This window comes from Colobus angolensis, unplaced genomic scaffold (assembly GCF_000951035.1).
Source record: "Colobus angolensis palliatus isolate OR3802 unplaced genomic scaffold, Cang.pa_1.0 Scaffold126, whole genome shotgun sequence".
Taxonomy (NCBI): Eukaryota; Metazoa; Chordata; class Mammalia; order Primates; family Cercopithecidae; genus Colobus; species Colobus angolensis.
Window position 1 is genome coordinate 5282060 of NW_012113808.1, and position 21872 is coordinate 5303931.

Consider the following 21872-nt stretch of genomic DNA (forward strand, 5'->3'; position numbering starts at 1 on the left):
AGCTTGCAGTGAGCTGAGATCCGGCCACTGCACTCCAGCCCAGGCAACAGAGCGAGACTCCGTCTCAAAAAAAAAAAAAAAGAAAGAAAAAAGAAAACCTCAGCATTTTAGTTCAAAATCATATCTGGAACGTGGGATATAAAACTTTCCTTCCCAGGGCAGGAATTATGGGGGTAAAACTTGAATTTGACTGTGGGCAGAGGTCTTGGTATGAAGGGAGCAGAGGTACCAAATGGAGCCAAGACACCTGCTGTGAACCACATGAAGGAAATAAATTAACAAATGAAAGTAAATTAGGTTTATTGTGTCTGCTGGCTTTAACATTTAAACCCTAGAATTCAAGGGGATAGTCATTTGTATGCTACAGTTTTTCCTTATGTAGATAATACCAAGCTTTACACAAAATAGTCAGTGAAATCTGGTAGATTGAATTATATTGATCCTAAGGTCTATCGTGAAATACAGCTAAGAATCTCAGTCCACATTAAAGTCATGCAACTTCTAAAAATTTGCAATTAATCTATCACATGAAAGCACCTATATGGACATTTAAAGGTCTGTGTATTTTGATGGCATGAAGCCAGCTTTTGCATTGATAAACACTAGGGGCATTTCTCCTGAAATGTTAGGTATATTTTAGTGTCATAACTGAAGATGTAAGCAAATTAAAAATGCTTGCTCTAAATTAAAAGGGTTCTAGCTTAAATGAGCAGCAGCTCCTTTATAGGAAGATTTTTGTCACAGTGGTTTTACTAAATTTTAGTGATATTAAACAAGAGAATCACATTTCATGTAGTTGTCCTTTTGAAGCTCTTACTTCAGATCTTTTTACTGATGTTGCCAAATTATTAATACAAGTAGGATAAGACCAATTAGCTTACCTCTTCACCTCTCCCATAAAGCCTTTTTTTTTTTTTGTCTTCTGCAATGTTTCTGAAGGATGAAATGTGAACTTTCTCATCTTATTAAACTACTCTAGGTATCAAACTGGTTTGGAAATAAGCGAATCCGGTACAAGAAGAACATAGGTAAATTTCAAGAGGAAGCCAATATTTATGCTGCCAAAACAGCTGTCACTGCTACCAATGTGTCAGCCCATGGAAGCCAAGCTAACTCACCCTCAACTCCCAACTCAGCTGGTTAGTTTTTGCTTTGATTGGGGGTGGGGGGAGGCATTGTTCTCTATTTTTATACTTGCTTTTCTTACATTGGGATTTTCTTTTAATTTGTTAGACTTTTGATTGGTTAATTTCTGTATTTGGTTGTATTTTTGGATGTTAATGTCACTTTGGGCTCTTCCTTTCATTTCCAAAGAGCAATCTGTTAGACTGTTTACAAGGTGGGTTGTGTGGAGGTTTGCATTAATGTGTCTATTAAGTTAAGACCAAAGTAAATTGGTTAGCTTGATGAGACTTCTAAATTCTCCCCTCAGGGATATCAATAAATAAGTTAGACATAATGCTTAGAGATAGTCTATTGGGATTCTGTCATTTGGCCCATTTTATGTAAAGTTTTTATCCTTGTCAGTTTTGCTGTTCCAACAACATAATGTCTGGGTCACCTATTAGCGTGCATTCTATGCAGAAATATTTACTCTTCTAGCAAATATCTTATTAGAATGTTTTGGTATGCAAAACCAGGCTATGAATATTTCTATGTATTGTTTATAGTTGTTGTTCTTTATTGTTTTTTGTTGGTCTTCTTTATGATTATCGGTCATGTGCTATATAAAATAGGTTTTATTTCAGGAAATATGCATTATATCACTAATTTAAGGTCAAAACACTGTATTTTGGGGTGTGCCTTGTGTCATCAGTTCAGAATTTCTACATGTGAAAAAATATAGTTAATAGTGCAAAAAATATAACCTTTGTGTTTGTAGGCTATGGAAGGCATGTGGTAATTTTTTTTCCCCTTCGGTAAAGGAAAAACAAGTATTTTCTCATTAAATAAGTTTGTTTTGACTTCGATTAGGGTGCACAGCTAAGAAAATTGATAATTCTAACTTAAAAGGTTACCAATTTAAATATATTTGATCATAATATGATTGCAAACGTAATGTCTAACATTTTTTAGAGCATGTGGTATCTTTGACCACAAAGCTTGTTTGTCCACTAAAATAAGTTTTCTTATGGTGACTTGTTACTGGAGACGATGTAGGGTTCCACAGACTGAGGTCTTCTGTGAGCTTCCAGATGTACAAATTTGTTAATGATAAGGTTCTCCAAGTCACTGGGCTATACTCAGCATGCCTTTTGTGGCCTTTTATCTAAATGGAATCATGCATGAAGAGTGGCCTGGGCTTTTTCAACATGAATATAATAAAATAACATAGAATTCAATCCAGTTTTAATTTTCCCAGCACTACAGGTTAGATTCCTATGAGGAGCAGATTTACTTTTTGAGAAATGTTTTGTTTTTTTCTTCCTCCATCATGGTGTGATTGACAAGGGACCAAAGCTAACAGGTTCAATAACCAGAGAGAGTTCCATCTTCTCCATCTGGTCAATTATTAAGAACTTCAGACCCAGTAACAAGTTGAACTGTGCTGCTAGGCAGACATTTTCACTTGTCTCTTTAGAAGAAGTACAATTCTGTCAACATTAGCAAAAATGCACTCAACACTCCTGCAAAGGTTATCATAATGCAAAACAGATATCAAAATGACTTTTTCCTGTCCCTGGTATATCTGCATCGCAGATGGCTTAGCATGATTTATGACTAGTCCTTAGAAAGGCCCTGTGGACTTTCTTCATTACTAAATTCGTAACTATTTATTCTTTCCTAAAGCCCTTGAAAGAGAAAAGTAAGCATTTTAACCCTCTACTCTGTGTTTAAGAATTATGGTTGCCTCTTATGGAATGTCAGACTGTGATTACAGTTTTCTAAGGAATTTTTTTCTGGTGGCTTAAACATCATGTGACTATTCTGAGCACAAAGTAAATTATTATGGAAAATGTGAGCTAAGCCTTCCAGTTGTGCCTAAGTTGTTGGAAATAATCTGCACAGGAACCCCTTTGTAGTGCTTTTTCTAAAGTAGAGACAAAAGAAAATACTATTGTATGTGTGCAATCGCATAGAATTGTAAAAGATAAACATTTTAACAGCAAAAGTTACAACTGGGCTTTTCTGTATTTTCTTTTGCTCTTAATCAACTTAAATCATCCACACAGATAAAGGAGAACTTTAAAATGTTCACACTTCTCACATAAGGTGTTTATTATGTTATGTACTTGCTCTTCAATAATTTCAAAAGATAAATGATAATTGAAATAAATTGTAAATAAGAAGTTAATATATGAAAATATATTTTGGCAGAGTTTGAAGTCTAGAGTTGTGGAACCTAGGAACTTTTCATAGCCTCAGTATTGAAGCAGAAGGTTTTTTTTCAGAGTTTTACAAAATATAAGTACTCATTTCTATTGTAAAGAAATATATTTCTGGCTGGGTGCGGTGGCTCACGCCTGTAATCCCAGCACTTTGGGAGGCCAAAGCGGGCAGATCACGAGGTCAGGGGTTTGAGATCAGCCTGGCCAATATGGTGAAACCCCGTCTCTACCAAAATTACAAAAATTAGCCAGACATGGTGGCGCGCACCTGTAGTCCCAACTACTCTGGAGGCTGAGGCAGAAGAATCACTTGAACCTGGGAGGCGGAGAGTGTAGTGAGCTGAGACCACACCGCTGCACTCCAGCCTAGGTAACAGAGCAAAATTCCATCTCAAGAAACAAAACAAACAAACAAAAACAAATATATTTCTTTGCAAGTAAATCCTCTTCCTGCCAGAGGCTTCTGTATGGAGAACAGCACTTGAGTGTCTTAGATTACTTCCAAATATTTCTATTTGTTGATATGTTCCATGTCTCCTGTTTTCTTAAGCATAATCTGTTTTTTTTTAAATCACTTAAGACTAAAACCCGGGGGTATCAGCAAACATTTAAAGACATTTAGCATGCTTCATAGTTTATACCAGCAGAGTTAGACAAAATGGATGGAGCAAAGAGGAAGAATAGAAGGAAGGAGAGAAAGTTAAATTTTGAAAAAAGAAAGCAAAAATAGGGACCAGTTGGAGCACTAGTTAAAACCTGGGGTCTATAATTCTTCTGTAATAACCTAGAGTAATGCATTCTTAATTTCTTAATTTTGATGAGATTATAAAACCTCAGAAAAATGAGGCCCTTTCAAGAAGCTTGGATTATCTTCTGGAGAGGATTTTAACATCCAAGAAGAAAGAAATTGACTTGTGCATTACAGATGCTCACTGTGGCATGCCATCAGCATTGAAATTATATCACATTCTGTGATTAGCTAAGTGGTAGTGGGCTTACTGAAGCTCAGAACCCCAAGATTTGAATTCTTTCGCTTAGCTGTGTGTTTGTGTCAAGGACAACAGCAAATCTTCTTCTAGCACTATTTTAGTCAATGGCAAGCCCGTATACATACTCTTGTAATACCCCTGTATTAGTTCGTTCTCACACTGCTATAAGGAAATGCTTGCGACTAGGTATTTCTAAGGGAAAGAGGCTTAATTGACTGAGGTTAGCATGGCTGGAGAGGCCTCAGGAAAGTTGCAGTCATGGCAGAAGGTGAAGGGGAAGCAAGGCACCTTCTTCACAAGGCAGCAGGAGGGAGAAGTGCCGAGTGAAGTGGGGAAGAGCCCCTTATAAAACCATCAGATCTTGTGAGAACTCACTCACTATCACAACAGCATGGAGGAAACTGCCGCTATGATTCAATTAAGTTCATCTGGTCTCTCCCCTTTGACACGTGGGGGTCATGGGGATTATGGGGATTACAATTCAAGATGAGAGTTGGTTAGACAAAGTCTAACCATATCAACCCCTAAAAAGAGGTTTGGTGTTTTTCAGGATTGATGAAAGGTTATTATATTAAAACTCAGAGCCTTCGTGCCCTATGAGAAGTTTCTATATAGTACACACAGAGAGAAGGTAACACATCCAGAAAAGTTGACTGACGCTTTAGTAAACCCACAGGAATGTTTATAATTTTGTTTTTTAAAACCAAGTGAAAATATTTATCCTACTGATGTTTTATCTCATGTTCTTCCTTAGTATGATTCTCCTCTTTATTTTTAAGTGAAGAGTGAAAACAATTTCTCCTGGAATTGGAACTCTACAACCTTGACACACATACCTATTGAAGGGTTTTCACATTGAACCAGACAACACTTTACTCTTTCGCTTTGTCCCAAGTAGAAAGTAACAGTGAATTTTGGAATTCACGAGGGGAAATGGAAAAGCAAGCATGCCTGGGACTTAATTAAGCTTCCATCTAATAAAAAGGACCTATCCTTTGAACTCCCAAATGGTATGAGAGTCCAATCTATCAAGCTGAATCAGGCTGGCTACATAATCTACCTGAAGTCTCGATTTCTAAACTACAGAAAATGGCAACTACTTCATTAAAATAGTGTAAGAAATATTGAGTGAATACATTTAAACACGGAGTTCCTTAAAAGGAAAAAGTAAATCCATTCTTGTTCTAAGTCTTTGGTTCTCATCTAGGGGCAAATCTTTATCCCCAGGGGACATTTTGTAATATCTGGAGATATCTTTGGTTGTCACAATTTTGAAGGGTGGGTGTTACTGTCGTCTGTTGGATAGAGGATAACCATTGTAGGGCTAACCACCCTACAATGCATAAAATAATCCCCCACAATGAAGAATATTTGGCCCAAAATGTCAGTAGCAACAAGGTTGAGAGATCCTGTTCTAGGTTTAAGCTTTATCATTATTCTTTTTTTTTTTTTTTGGATTATGAAATTAACTGATTTTTTTTGTTTTTTGCTTTTACTTTTTTTGTTTTTCTTTAACAAATTTAAGTCTCCTGAAGATTCTTTAGAGTAGAAATGCAATTTTCGGGCACTTGTCTAATGAAAATGGATGTGAACACATTACCACATCATGATGTTTGCCCAAGCAAATGCATTAGAATCATAGGTGATCTATTATTTCTTCTCTGCCTAGTTGAGTACAGCTTTAGTTTTCTGTACATGCCCCAAATGTCTGGGTGGCAGTTTAAATGAGCTGCTTGCCTTCCTTCCCAAACCAAATTCAGAACCTTTTAACTGACAACCACACCTTAAAATGTGCATCTAGTAGTAGCTGATGGCTTCAAAACAGCCTGCAGGTAAGGTTTCTGAATGATCTCAGCAAGCCAAGTTATTCTGTTTCAGCTCTTTGAGAATGCCACAGCACCTCCAAGAGAGCCCATTCACTATTTGTCAGTGAATCGTGTGCGTCCCAGAAGGTTATCCATTCCATGATAAATTCTTTCCAACTTGCAGTGCTGGGTAAAGAACATGTCCTTCCCTTGTAGTTCAGATGTTTTTGTGGACTTCTGTCTGCTTTATTGTGGTATTAGTGGCACCTGGTCTCTTCCCTCAGCACAACCACTGCTTCTGGATACTTACCAGAGAGTGAGAAGCCATGGTAATATTGTGCATGGGTGTACAGACACAATGAAATGCTGAAACAGCACAGCTAAGAGCACAAGGGACTATTCCTTCAGTTGCTGCTCTGATACAAATGCACTTGTACATGAAGTACATTTATATGTGCATATTTATCTCTGTGTACATTAGGCAGCCAGACATATTTACAGTTTATCTATGCACATGTATTTTTTAAATCATCTGTGTCAGTTGCAGTATGTATCTTTTAAATGACACATTCCATGCCTTCATGGTTCCATGGATGCCATGTCATTGGATATCATGTAGCCTTTTGGGGGTTTCTCCCATTTCTAAGTTTGTGTACTAATTTCCAAAAAAAATTGGTCAAATTTATAGTCCTTATGTTTAGGCTAGATTTACCACAGTGGAACCGGTGGAATCTGGGTGGTGCCAGGATGGACCTTAAGGTTGACTCTCTGGATGATAAGACATCATCTAGAGATGATGGGAGAGAAGTAAAATGCCTGAGCTTGGGTGGGGGAGCCTCATGACGTATAACAAATTATAATTTGAGTTCTTGGAGCTGATTCTTCTTAGTTCTGTTGACATCTAAATGTAAGCATGTATTATAATACATTACAAAATGGCTTTTATTATTTAGGTTATATCTGTGATTACAAAAACCATTTGAGAGGGATAGTACTAGTATATAGAGATCTTATATATCTACACGTGAGCATGTGATCTGTGCCACACATTGTTTCATTCATATGTTCAGGAAGACAGTTTCAAAGATAGTCCCATATTAATGGAAGGAAGTTACAGACCAAAGACTTTGTCCCACTGACTGGGTATAAGCCACACCTGGTCAGATCTTACACCTGTTTTGCTAAGGCCCTACCTTTCCAGTTCCTTTCAGATAAGCTAAACAGAGAAATGTGGGCCAGATGAGACAGGACAAGTCGCAGAACTATGGAGATGGCATAGTCCTTTGGTGGATGCTTGAGTCCTCCTCTAACCCCCAAAGAAAGCATTTATTTTTTCCTGGGAAAGAAGGAAAGAGAAGGGACTTAGGTGGAGGATTGTTTTATTTAGTAAAATAGCTAGTTTTTCTTTGCATGTGAATGAACATCCCACAGGACAAACAAAATTTGAGGGGTTTTTTGTTTGTTTGTTTGTTTTTGTTTTTGTTTTTTTTAATGTGGAGTTGTACCCAGGTTTATAAATCGTCAGCTTTCTCTAAATGGCTCTTGCCTTTAAAGTATGAAAACACCATGAATAGCATAGATAGATACCATAAATAAATAGTTCATTGTGTCAGAGTTTAGAGTTTGTCATTTGTTAAGTGGTCCTTCTATGGGGAAAGAAAGTCCTCTCTTCTGCTTACTGCACCTCTTCATGTGGGGCAGGAAAGCTCTCAGAGCTCAAATCCCTACCTGAGGAGAAAAGAAAAGTGTCAGAGCTGAGGCATGAATCATGGTTGGGCGATTCCACACTGATGATGGCTGTCTCAGAATATGAGGGCAAGAGCACAATTTGAGCAATATAGGGTTGGAAATAATAGAGTGCAACTGACCTGGGTCCCTGAGGTCTCTCCTTTTCCAGGCTAACGTCATGTTTTAACCAAACCTTGCACGTTGAGCTTTCTTTCCTAATGCGCTGAGCTGCACGATGACTTCAGAATAATATTAAGCTTTTGCAAGCCCTTATGCTTAGGCTGAATGTGGGCTAGGTTCACCACAGTGGAACCAGTGGAACCTGGGTGGTGCCAGGATGGACCTTAGGCGAACTCGCTGGATGATGCTTCCATCTCTGGGAGGTGAAAGTAGATGGCTAATGGCCCTTCTTGAGGCCCACTTACTACTGTTGTTGTTGTTATTATTATTATTATTATTATTATTATTAGCAGCAGCAGCAACATTTCATATTTTATGCATGCTTGAGAATTCCTGGCCCGTTATTTCGTTTTCTCCATAGTTGCAGGTGGCAGAGAAGGGTAGATCACTCCCACATATTCTTACAGTCCTCAAGGTTCCTTGAGCTGTTGCCACCTTGCAAGAAATTTCACCTTCATTTTAGAAATTAAGAATGTCAGTAGACCCATACATAGTTCTAGTATGTGACAGTGCCTTCATGCATTCCCTCCCAGGTGCTGCTCCTCACAGGGGAGGGGATGGTTTGGCAATGGCATATTTAGAATCCAGTTGAATAGTTTATGTGCTCTATCATGGTGGCAGAAATACCACTGACCAGCCCATAGCCTCCATCTTGTGGTCCCCTGGCCAACGCTAGAATTTTAGAGGCATAGAAGAGAGATCCTAGGTCTAGAGACTACAATCCAAATAGACTAAGTTGGGAAGAATAAATGTTCCCTCTCTCAGCTTGAAGTTGCTAAGGGGAAGCAGTTCTATTGACAACTTGCAGTAAGGTATGGCTTCACATAACATAAACAGTATGCACCCTTTATTGCTTGCTCTGTTCTTCATGCTACTAACCAGACTCTGTTGGTGTTATTTTTATTTTAGTTTTTATTTGGGGGGTTGCTTTGCATGTCATTCTTCCTCTTGGCTGTTAGTTTGCGGGGTTTGAGCCTTTTCCTTTCTGTGATTCAGGTGCCTCACTCTTTCCTTTCCAGGTTCTTCCAGTTCTTTTAACATGTCAAACTCTGGAGATTTGTTCATGAGCGTGCAGTCACTCAATGGGGATTCTTACCAAGGGGCCCAGGTTGGAGCCAACGTGCAATCACAGGTAGGGACCCAGCCAATATGCCGCCAGGTGAATGCCTTAGAGTCCAAGAGCCCTCAGTCGTATTGGCCTTCCTGCTTCTGTCCAGAGAGAGAGAGAAAGATAGATCAGAACCAAAACCTTACCAACGACCAAACCAAAATCAAGACAACCATTGTCATGGGGAATCTCGTCCACACTTTGTGAATGCATTTGGCTCTGGCTTTTCAGTTGTACCAGGAAGGCAGGAGAAGAACAGTAAGCACAGGGCAAGGTGACCGAGACACATCAGGCAAGTGGAACCAGCATATTCTTTATTCAGCAAAGGGAAAAGGAGGAGGTGTCAGAATGTTATCTCAATTTCCAGGTCTCCCTCTCATGTGTTGGTTTCTCGTGCTCAATATTTACCATATAAAGAGGCAATTAACAAGCAAGCAAATATATTACTATCTGATATTTTCATTTTAGGCTTTAAAAACACCCAGCCAGGTTGACTAAATTCATTTCTTAGTCATCCTTAAGGTCAAGGGACCTGAGTTTCTGGTGATGAATAGACGTCCACATTGGGAAGCAAAATCAAGCCATGTGATATCAAATCTTAGTGCTCCGTAGTAAGCAGATTTCCTTCCTGATACTTCCAGAAGCCGTCCTACCAGCTCAGCCTGAAACGTGATGTGAAAGGGTCAAGTAGTATGCTGTGGGTCAGAATTATTAGGGAAGTTCTGAGCCACGTCATTCTAGTTTCCCACCCTCCATGTGGAACAAGAAGCATTACAAGCCCAGAACAGACCAGCTGGTCAGCGATTCACCCCTTTCTCGAGAAACATTGCCTGGAAACAAGTTCGAAGTGATATGGTCAGGCTTTGGTCAAGTGACTAAACAACTGGCCATCACTTAAGTCCTCAAAAAATACAAGGTCTCAATCAAGTGCTGCTCTCTCTGTGAGATGACTGCTCAAACCTCCTCTAAACAGAACCTTTGTTTTTGTAGGATACCCAGCAAAGGAACAGCTATATAGGATGATCTGTAGGGAAGAAAAATGGGGAGACGAGAAAATTCCTTCATGCTTTCCCCTCCAGCTCCTCTAGCACCTTACTCCCTACCATCTCATGCAGACTTATTGAACTAGTTTCAATGTGGAGATCCCAGTTTTCTTTTACCGTTTTACTGTCTTGCTTACCGAACTCAGAACTCGTTATGGATTGGCATACAGAGGAGGCTAGCCTCCTCCTAATGGACTCTCCCAGGACAACTGTCTCCTAAATGATTGCATTAATATGGCATGCCCAAATGGTGGCCTGCCTGATGATGATCTGCCTCCCTTTTCCTGTGCCTCTCTGACTAATTCTCTCTCTGTTATTGTTCGTCTGTTTAGGTGGATACCCTTCGCCATGTTATCAGCCAGACAGGAGGATACAGTGATGGACTCGCAGCCAGTCAGATGTACAGTCCGCAGGGCATCAGTGTAAGAAAACAAGCCCCCCCACCCCCTGCTTTGTTTTTATTCTTTCACTACCAATTATTTCAAAGCCGTAGGGCCCAGAATGCCACTTAGTAGGACTTATCTTAGCTTTACGGTCACCTAGTTTCTTGTTTCTGTATCGGTCATGCCATCGGCAGCATTCCACCCACAGAAAAAGTGGCGATTGGGCAGGCTTCATGCAGGCAGCTGGCGTCTAGGGCTGTCAGACGCAATCAGTGTTTGCATGGCACCTGCGGCCACATGCGTTCAGCTAGGGGAGCTGCTAAACAGGTGACACCTAGTACAACCGTGGTAGGAAATGTGACCACAAGCTGGGGCCTGGGAACCTGGGAAGTGAAACTAGTAGCCAAAATCCATTGCATCCACGTCTGTGGTCCGAAAAAAAAGAAATACTTTTTTTTCATTTTGTCTATGGACAATTAAAAAGAAAATTAACGCAGAAGCTGGGTATGTGGAAGGGATGGGGAGGGGTGCAGACCATCTTCTACTTGTTCTTGGGTGCGCTGGCGGCTCCTGACTAGCATGAAAATTCATAGCGACAAGCTATGTCGCACAGAGTGAAATCGATCAGACAGACACAAGGAGAACCGAGTGTAGATTTGGGACAGCAATCCAACTTGATTTCTCAGATCAATCGTCTGCTTTCTCAGCAGCGGTGACAGCAAGCTGGGACAAGAGGGCAGCCTGGAAAAGGAGGCCGTTTTTTAGATCAGGAATGATTCCTGGGCTTTTAGAGGTCACAGAAGGCTTGAGTAGAACTATTGGCCCTTAACTGTTGAAGAAAGGTTTGGGTGGTGGGGTGGTGATCATTTTTTATTGTTTGTTTCTGTTGCTATGATTAAAGTAAATGAGGGATCGAAGGAAGAAGAGTTAGGCATGATTTATTAATGTAATCTATACTAATGGAGGTAATAATGTCTGCAGTGAAGGAAGTGATGGCCCCTTCAACTCTGCGTTGGTCAAGTCATACATGATTCTGTCTGGTTTGGGAGGATTAAGAGAATATCAGTTATTTCTCAGTTCAGATGAGGAATGGTTGAACACATTAGGAATTCGTACCTCATAAAAGAGAAAATTTGGGGGGCATATATAGTAGTGTAAGGCATGCTAACACTATTAGAGTCATCATGAATGATCTAAAGGGGTTAGGATAGGACAGGATTACTGAGTAGTACGTTCAGAGAAACAGGTTTCACTTCAACATCTGATGGACCTTTCTCACAGTAAGAGTCTTCCGAAGAAGGGATTGGCTGCCTTTAAGAGTTCTCCATCCTTGGAAAATTCAAACATGGCTTGGCTAGCTGCTTGGTAAGGATGTTGCAGAAGGAAGTCAGGCAGCAGATTTTGATTGTCTTGGTAACTTTTAAGGCCATTTACCTTAGGGAGTCTTTATTGTCTACCATTTTCAGGCAGAATCTTCTCTGAGTTTATACAGTATTTATCACGTCTTCTCTGGAATGGAAGGAGAGAAGTCAAAGTTAACTCTGTTAAACATACTCTGGACAATCATGTTACTTTCTAGGAAGGATTTTCAGGACAGGGAGATTCTTCCCATCTTGTGCTTGTTCTAACTACATTAACTACTAGTACTGCATTGATGGCTGACTTACTGGGAAGACTTCTTGGAAAAATACAAGAAGCCATTGTGGGAAAGTGTATTCTCCAAAAGAATTCCAAATGAATGAAGTCGTTTGGGTTTTTGTCTGAGTGCAGGTTTACACACACATATGTTTATGTATTTCCTGAATCTTTTTGGGATATAAGATAAGTTCTTCCAGAGAAAGCTTTGTTCTGTGCATAAGCAGAAGAGAAGAACATGAGGAAAGCACAAGAGTGTAGGAACAAGAATCAGGCCATACTCAAAAAGGGAACTGAAGGAAGTCCACGTGACTGAGCAGGAAATGGGGCTGACACTTCTGTTATTTGGCATCTTTCTTTCCTAATTGGGCAGCATAGAAGAGAGAGAGCAGCAGTCAGACTCTGGGGAGTGGGAAGGTCAACACTGACCCCTCTGACATCATCTGATGGGCTGGGAATAATTTCTGAAATAGTGTAACCAAACATGTGCAGACAATTATGTCTGATTACATAAGCCCACCACAAAAACTGGGCTTGAAAATGCCACTTGAAAGAGTCTCTCACTTTGCATTAATTTTTTTGTCTGTGAACTGTGGTTATTTTATTTCTGGGTCTTTAATATGCAGGGTAAACGAATCAAAGGCTGATCGTGATACGTTCTTTTGATATCAGTTTTAAATTGTGCCACCTGCAGGAGGCTAAGCTTGTTATAGTGAGATGTATTTTTAGATGGTGGTATTCGATGCTGAGACGTGTGTGTATAGAGCAGGATGATGACTGCCAGCAGGAGACAGAGAGGAGGGGAGACAAGAAGAGACAAGGACAGGAATGAAAGCTTTGAGCCAAGAAATAAAAATAAACAGTTCCTAACCCCAAAGCTGCAGTGGAATTCCCAGCTGGGCTCTGGATTGTGTTTGATTCAGTGGAGGACATTTTCTGGGCAGCCTTTATCTGCTCCCCTGGCTGAGCTTTCACGGCACCCGTATCTTATCCAAGCAGCATCTATTTTAAGCCTTGTAAAGTTCAGACCACTTGCCTTTAACTGACCACACAGCAATAGGATTGCAAGGTGCAGTGGTAAGAGTCCTGTAAAGGGAGTTGGGAGCTGCTAGTCCTAGAGACTCATGTGCCCATGGGCAAATATTGAATCTCTCTTCTAGAAAACGGGGCCAGTAATTCCCACCCTTTATACCTCAAGGACTGGCTTAGGGAAAATGAGAAAATAAGTAAGGAAGGGCTTGGCAAAGCATAAATGTTTCCACATGAATGCAGTATGAAATTTTATAAGTGATAACTTTCTAATTTGGCCTTTTTTCTCCTCTGATGTGAGCAGTTTTCTCAGTAGGTAGTTCCTAGTGAGGATAGGTTAGGACACAGTTGTCACTTTTTTTTCTCTTCTGATGGAAAGGTGTGCTTTTGAGATGGATATAGTGTTATGCAAGGCCTAAAGACCCCCTTCCTTAGCCACGGTGAGAGTTAAATTATACCTCCTTAAGTACTTTGTGTTCTCATATGACAACGGGCAATACTTACTAAGCTTAGAGTGGCTCTAAGTAGTGGAGGGAGATTATTCCACTTCTCTGTCAATCAGACATACTTAAAGATCACTTAGCTATCACATTCTTTCCTATCCATTCTCACCGCCACCATCCTATTTCTAGAAATAGTTCATTAACTAGACTATTGCCATAACTTCCTAATCAATGTTGCTGCCTTTAGTTCCTCCTCTCTCCCACACACCCTCTGAATTTTGTCATTCTTTGCTGAGATGTCTGTTGCCTACCCAAGCAAGCTCAAACCCTGAATACAACATTCAGGGTCTTTCACATCTGGGCCCAGCCTTCCTGTCCTTCTACCTCATCCTGCTATCATCAAAATAAGCTCTGGATGCCATTCAGTATGGCCAGCTCACCTTTACCTCATTACCCATTTTCCCCCTTACATTTACTCAGGTATGCCATCTACACAAATGTCCTTTCATTCCTGCATCACCTCTCCATCCCACCCCACTATCCAAATCACACTTACTCTCAAGCCCAGCTCCTCCTTCGTGTCTTTCTTCTTAGTCCTTCTGCCCCCTTCTCTCTATTTTATCACAGACACATATTTTCTTTGCACTATACGTATGTGCACAGAAATTACCTCTGTGTCTTTCACTTCTGCCTATGTGTATGGTCCTAAAATGCATGTACTAGTTGCTCAAAACATGTTTGTTGAATGAATAAATCGAGGAGGAGAAGAAATGATGCTACTAGATTAAAAACGCATTTTAATGATCAATAGCCACATCTAGTGTGTCAGCTGTAAAGTATCTGGTGAGAATTATTGTTTTAAATGCTTATCCACAAATATACTGGCTTTAAGATCCAAAAATATCCTTAAGTCTTTCATTCTGGAAAAAGTTTTTCAAACTTTCTGGCTGATGCATATTCTCTGAGAATAAGATTCAAATCAACAGTAAGTATATGAATTTATATGGTGATGATATTGCAGAGATAATTATCCTCAGCAGTAGAGTCATTCTTATTATGAATTTTATAAAATTTCTTTCACTCCTCCTATCCTTAAAGAGTCCCCGTGTTTCTATACTAAAAGAATCCCTATTAAAAAAAGTATATATATACCTGTTTGTAGGATAGCCATGCATGTAGCAGCATAACATTGTTTGTGGGATAGCTGTGCGTGTAGCAACATATCATTGTTGTAACTGGATTCTCATTGTTGTAATTGCCCTCTCTACTAGATGTGGTACTGGAACCTCCAAGGACCACCTGGGGGAAGGTGGAAGCAACTTGAAATTGGGAAACTTAGGTCCTTCTTGTGACTTTTCTTTTAAGGAGTCACTTCACCTCTGTGTTTTTGCTTCATCTGTAAAGTTTATTAGATAAGCAAACTGAAAACTCTCTTTCAGCACAGCAGCTCTAGAATTCTACATTTATGATCTTTGATTGTTACTGTTAGCTCGAGGGACACCAGACTAAACAGTAGATCATGCCTCCAGAAAACTCTTTCATTAGAGTTAGTAACTTCTATTCTTTCTAGCCAACCCCAGTGTTCAAATTATATCTTGAAACCCAAATGGGAAGGAAGAAGTGCTCTTGTTACACAAACTTTTCTCTTTGAATTCCTTGGATATTTGTGATAGCAGAAAGCATTATTCTTTAGGGTAAAACCTTTTTTTTTTTTTTTTTTTTTTAGGCAGAGTGTCACTCTGTCACCCAGGCTGGAGTGCAGTGGTGTGATTTCGGCTCACTGCAACGTCTGCCTCCTGGGTTCAAGCGATTCTTGTGCCTCAGCCTCCTGAGTAGCTGGGATTACAGGTGTGCACCACCACGCCCAGCTAATTTTTGTGCTTTTAGTAGAGATAGGATTTCACCATGTTGGCCAGGCTGCTCTCAAACTCCTGACCTCAAGTGATCCTCCTGCCTCAGCCTCTCAAAGTACTGGGATTATAGGTGTGAGCCACTGCACCCGGCCACTATGTTTAATTGTTTTAAAATGTGGGTTATGGGAATGAATTTACTCCAGCCAGTCTTTGATATAAATAGATACCCCTATGGATTTTTCTTATTCAAAAGGTTTGGTGAAAATGGAAATAGGTGTTAGCACTATCTCTACAAAAGTAACATGCCATTAACATCAATTTATGACAGAAAAAAAAATCTCATTAATCTTGCTTTGTAATCATTATAGTAACAGAAAAATAGAGATGAAGCTTTTATCATTGTAAGCTATAATATAGGTGTTTTTGTTTTTTCTTTTCTCCTATGTTAGATAAGGGGGAAAAAGGAACATTTGGCAAGTAAATAAATGGAATATAAATCATTAGGACAAAAATAGCCTCCTATTTAAATGAACATATTTCAGACATTTGGCTACCACAGGGATACTTAGTAATACTTGGCCACATGCCATAATTTTAATTTTTTCTTAACTATTTCTAAGAGATCTCCTTCCACTTAAAGTATATATTAGTAAGATGTTGCCACATGTGGAATTGTAAGGCTGGGAACTGAGGGTAATAATTAAAATTCATATGCAAATCTTTGAAAACTCATGTTAATTATACACAGTTTTAATTCTTCTATTTTACCAAGCTGAATTTGAATTTCAAAGGGATGAAAACATACCCAGATGTGTCCCCCAGTTGGTTGTCTTTGGGTACCTTCTGGTGCTATGACCAGGAACTAGTGAACAGCCCCCAAACTGAGGGGTAAAGGAACCAAGGAAGATCGAGAGGTCTGAATGTGGCAGACCAGACTCTTTAGTGTTTGAAGGCAACAGGGATAGAGTAGACAGACAGAAGCTAACAGCCTCACTCTCCTTCATAACAAAACCAATGAGAAACAGAGTAAGTCAGTGCCTTTGCTTCTTATAGGGCCTTTAAACCTAGCACCATAACAAACCTGAGACCAGAAAAACATTTTATTTCAGCCCACAATGACTGAAGAAGCAAAAAATATCCCAGTATTGTGATTTCATGTGCAATCCAATGTTCTTCCCCAGCTGCCAAGTGAAAGCCCTTAAAAGTACAAATGAGGTCAGATCATTCAATGGCTTATTCATGCATTCATTTATTCATTTGCTTATTCATTCATTCATTCATTCAATCAACATAAGCATTTTTTTTTACCTTGGGGAATGAAGCTACGTCATGGTACATCCAGATCAATTTGGAGAAACTCTGATGTCAATCAGGGTACATTTTCCCTTTTAGTCTCATTCAGCACTTCGTCTGGGATTGAATTTCCTGTTCCTAGAAGGTTAGACCAAGGGAACTGACCAACTCTGTAGCGTAAGAGGGAATTTGAAATTAAATTATACGATAGAAGGGGGGAATTTAGGACAAACCAGCAAAGTTTGAGAGAAGTCCCAACCCCAACCAAATAGATATACCATGGACTTAATAATATAATAATAAGTGTTCTTTTATAGAAACTCCTTCTCTCTTTGTAGAATTGTCACAATGAGTTATGATCTCAAACCTAGTGATATGATCACACTAAACATTATCACATTTAGGCTGGGTGTGTGTGTATGCGCGTGTGTGTGTGCGTGTACATGTACATTCCACTTTTGCCTGAGTGACTATGAACAAGTCAGTTTCTCTTGATAGGACTCAGTTTTCTGAATTCTAAAGAGGACAGTTGAGCTGGATTTTGTCTGAGGCATCTTCCAAAGTCAGTTCCATTTATAAACAATTACTGTTTTTCCATTCCCAAGAAAATGCAAGATTGTGTTTGGGGGAAGATTCTCCACTGTGAGATGACAGTGTATGCCATGTTCCTTTCATTGGAATTGGTGTTTTCTAGCATCCTGCCCAGCCTGGCCCACATTTGGCCTGTAGCCATGCTGTCCTCAGGCGAGGATCTGGTTAGTTGTTCCAGACTCAAGTTGGGCCTTCCTTCTGCTCTGTGAAGAAAAATCACAACCTCAAAGGGATTTTTTATGGTTGCTCCTGAAAGTGGCATGGTCCCTCTAGATGTCAGCAAATATTAAGGTAATTAAATAAGCTGAGTTTAATTGTGGGAAACATGAGCACTGATTTCTGTAGATAGTCTTCTTCTTGCTGAATCTAGCCTCACCCCTTCTTGCCTTTTAGGAAAGAGTTCCATGTTCTTAGACAAGCTTGTTTTCAGATAAAATATTAGATTTTTTTTTTTTTTTTTTGAGACGGACTTTTGCTCTTGTCAGCCAGGCTTTAGTGTAATGGCACAATCACCACAACCTCCGCCTCCCGGGTTCAAGCGATTCTCCTGCCTCAGTCTTCCAAGTAGCTGGGATTAGAGGCATGCGCCACCATGCCTGGCTAATTTTGTATTTTTGGTAGAGACGGGGTTTCTCCATGTTGGTCAGGCTGGTCTTGAACTCCCGACCTCAGGTGATCCACCCACCTCGGCCTCCCAAAGTGCTGGGATTACAGGCATGAGCCACTGCGCCCGGCAAAATATTAGACTTCTTTCTTAGAAAATCCCTTTGTTTTAAAATTGGTAATTTTTAAAAATCCCAATCTCTGGCTACATTTGAGTTTGAGGAAATTTTTTTTCACGTCTCTAAATATGTTTCCATTTGATAATATTAGTAACTAAGTAAATAAAAGTGCCTTATTCCACAAATGCTTGTTGAGATCCTTCTAATATCCAGTACCAGGAATACACACATCAATGGGACATGGTTCTTGTACTTCATAAAGTCATAGAAAGCAAAAAGAACTGAGAGTTATCTGGTTCAGTTATCTGATTCTCTGAAAGGGAAGAAATATACCAGCCGGTGTAGTCAATATTATTTTCAAAAATTTGGTGAATGGCCATTGTAAGGGGTATTTACACATGTATAATCATATTCCTATCAACTATAAATATATGAATTGCTTATAAGCATGACTGACATTTGCTATTCTTACATAGATTTTGTGAGTGACTAGCAAAAGCTGTTCTTTGCTTCTAGAACCATGCTGTCCAATATAACTTCTTGCACTGATGGAAATGTTCTATTTTAGCGCTGTCCAGTAAGTTAGCCTTTAGCAAAACATGGCTCTTGAGCACTTGAAATATGTGTAGCTCGTTATCCTCAGCAAACTAACACAGGAACAGAAAACCAAACACCACATGTTCTCGCTTATAGGTAGGAGCTGAACAATGAAAACACATGGGCACATGGGGAGAACAACACACACTGGGGCCTGTTGAGGGGGCGAGGGGGAGGGAGAACATCAGGAAGAATAGCTGATGAATGCTGGGCTTAATACCTAGGTGATGGGTGAAGCAAACCACCATGGCACACATTTGCCTATGTAGCAAACCTGTACATCCTGCACATGTACCCCCGAACTTTAAATAAAAGTTTGAAATTAAAAAAAAAAAAAAAGAAGTGTTGGGCATGAGATCCAAAAGAGAACGGATACCAACTAAGTACTGTTAACATACAAGATATGACAATAAAGAATTAATACCGATTAGCTGCTAGATGTAAAGATGCATACATTTTAAACAAGCATGTTTTTCAAAATAAACATCTTGAAACTAAAAAAAAAAAAAAAAGAAATATGGCTAGTTTGAAAAAGGAAATAAATTGTTAATTTTATTTAATTTAAGGTAATTTAAATTTTAAGTAGCCATTTTTGGCCAGTGGCTACCATATTGACTAGTGAAGTTCTAGATTCTCTGCCGGTTATTTGGTAACTAACTTGGTAAAGTAATTTAAAAGAAAAAACATGATGGCGTGCAAAAGTAATATAAATAAAACTAGAAAATATAATTTAAAAATTTAGAACAGCTAGGAACTATGAAAAGCAAAGTAGGAAGAATTTACTAATCAACTACAAAGCATTAGAGGAATAAAGTTGGCAGGAGAGTGATAAAATAGCATGTAAATTGCAAAATGAAGGTTAAAATGAAGCCACCAAAGTGGGGCGATGGTGTTAGAGGTGTCACCATGCTGTGAAAACAGAGTAGACTTCCTAACACAAAACATGGAAAAGCATGCTTTCTGCTTAAATCAACCTTTCTAAAAATAAATAGAGCTCTTTATTAAAAATTAACTATATATACGAAGTTAACTCCAGTTGCATAATAATATGCTTCAAACTATGAAATAATATGGAGGAAGATTTAAAATATGAATATAGAAATACCTACATTTGTTACGGGTTTTTCGAAATAATGTTTAAGTGGGTCAGCCACTAATTCATCCAACCTAATAATTCTTCAGGCCCAAGCAGGACATGTCTTTGAACTCATCTTGAACTCTTTCTTTAAGTCTTAACCCTGTGGGGCTTACATAAGATAGAGGCTTTGTTTCAAGTCTTCCAGGTGACCTAAGCCTTTGCTGGCAGCCTCCCTGTTTCTTCCTCCCTGCCCTGCTAGTCTCTTCCAAGTGTGGTCTGCAGATCAACAACATTACCTGGGAGCCTGTGAGCCATGCAGAATCTCAGGCCCCGCCCAGACCTATTAAATCAGATGCTACAATTTAACCAGATCCCCTGGCAATTGTTAAGCACATTAAGTTTGAGAAGCTCTGCTCTAGTGTGTAAAGTCTACATGCTCTCTAGGGCTTACTGAAGAGAAGGAATTACATAGCTTTATTTGCATTAAGGATACCTTTTAAAATGTTTTCAACATTTTATTTAAAAAATTTTCAAACATGGAAAACTGGAAAGAATTTTACAGTGAAATCAGTATTCTTACCACCTAGATTCTATCATTAATATTTAACTCTACTGGCTTTGTCATATTGTCACCCGTTTATTTTTCTGTGCATCCATTAATCCATCTTGATTTTTTCTTTTCATTCATTTCAAAGTAAATTGCAGAAAACAGTACGTTTTCTCCTAAGTAAATATCCTGGCACATGTATCATTAACTAGAGTTCAATATTTATTTGCAGTTTTTTCCTCTTCTGGAACAAAATTGTACACGATTAAATATGCAAATCATAAGTATCCATTCTCTTGAGGTTTTTTGTTTGTTTGTTTTGTTTTTTGAGACAGAGTCTCGCTCTGTCGCCCATGCTGGAGTGCAGTGGCACGATCTCGGCTTACTGCCAACTCCGCCTCCCAGGTTCGTGCCATTCACCTGCCTCAGCCTCCCTAGTAGCTGGAACTACAGGCGCCCCGACCACACCCGGCTAATTTTTTATATTTTTTAGTAGAGATGGGGTTTCACCGTGTTAACCAGGATGGTCTAGATCTCCTGACTTCGTAATCCACCCGCCTCGGCCTCCCAAAGTGCTGGGTCTCTTGAGTTTTAAGAAGTGTAATACACTTGTATATAAATTTGCTACTCTTTGTTTTCTTGTGTCTACCTCATTCCTACAGTTTGCAAAACAAAATAAGAAGGAAATGGAAGGACAGGGCACGTAGTTGTCCACAGAATAGTCTGTTCTTTTACCGGCAGCCAGGGGATCCCTCCCTTCCACCTCCTGCCCTCAGTCCCTCATTCTATCTTACAGCCAAGCATTGCTAGAAAGGCCAATTTAAATCAAATGAGATGGTTTATTCTACACTTGTCTCATGTTCTGATATGGTGAGCCTGCCTTTAAAGGCTTGTATTCAACTTATATTCACATTTCAATGAGAAAAGTTTTTGAGATATATAAAAATAGAAACTTTCTAAGAGATATCAGAAAGTTAAATTATAGTGTGATTACCTCACTATGACATTTTTCCTCTTTTGCCGTTTCTCTCCTTTCTTCTTTCCCTTTATCCAGATAGACCCCTGACCTCTAGTCCTTATGCCAACTGAAGGGAATTGGCAAGAACCTTATAGTGAAAGAATTTATGTGGCCTGGTGATAAACATTTTGGAGGCCGAATGATATGGAAAAGAACTCTTAAGAACTCAGTTATGACTGTTCTGTTGTGTATCCTCTCAGGGTAGCATATGGAAGGCTTACGACTAGTTCATTTCTTTATTAAAATAAAATTTGGAAAATTATTTAGACAGCTCTTTCCTGGATCTAGGCTACCCTACACCTTTATTGTGTCATATTTGGTTAATCAGCCTAGATAGTGACCCAGTGATCATACATGAGAGCAGGATTTTAGATCAAGTGTCACTTCGTTGAGAAACGTGTGGTGTTCATTGTAACAGAAGGCAAGACTATTCTAGAATCTAGGTGTGAAGTATCAGTAGAGGTGGATTTTTAAAGTAACTTAAAAGAATAAATACGATAG

General features: G+C 39.3%; 1 protein-coding gene across 6 annotated transcripts in view; it reads left to right on the top strand.

Annotated features, from left to right (window-relative positions):
• The window catches only part of PBX1 (pre-B-cell leukemia homeobox 1), a 302032-nt gene that overhangs the window by 260554 nt on the left and 19606 nt on the right, over window positions 1-21872 (top strand). For 4 of the 6 annotated variants that reach the window (XM_011933346.1, XM_011933347.1, XM_011933349.1 and 1 more), the window contains 3 exons: window positions 980-1139; window positions 9051-9163; window positions 10515-10604. In XM_011933346.1, the coding sequence (XP_011788736.1) occupies window positions 980-1139; window positions 9051-9163; window positions 10515-10604 (363 nt within the window). The remainder of the gene's footprint in view (window positions 1-979; window positions 1140-9050; window positions 9164-10514; window positions 10605-21872) is intronic. The other 2 variants (XM_011933348.1, XM_011933350.1) reach the window with 2 other exon arrangements.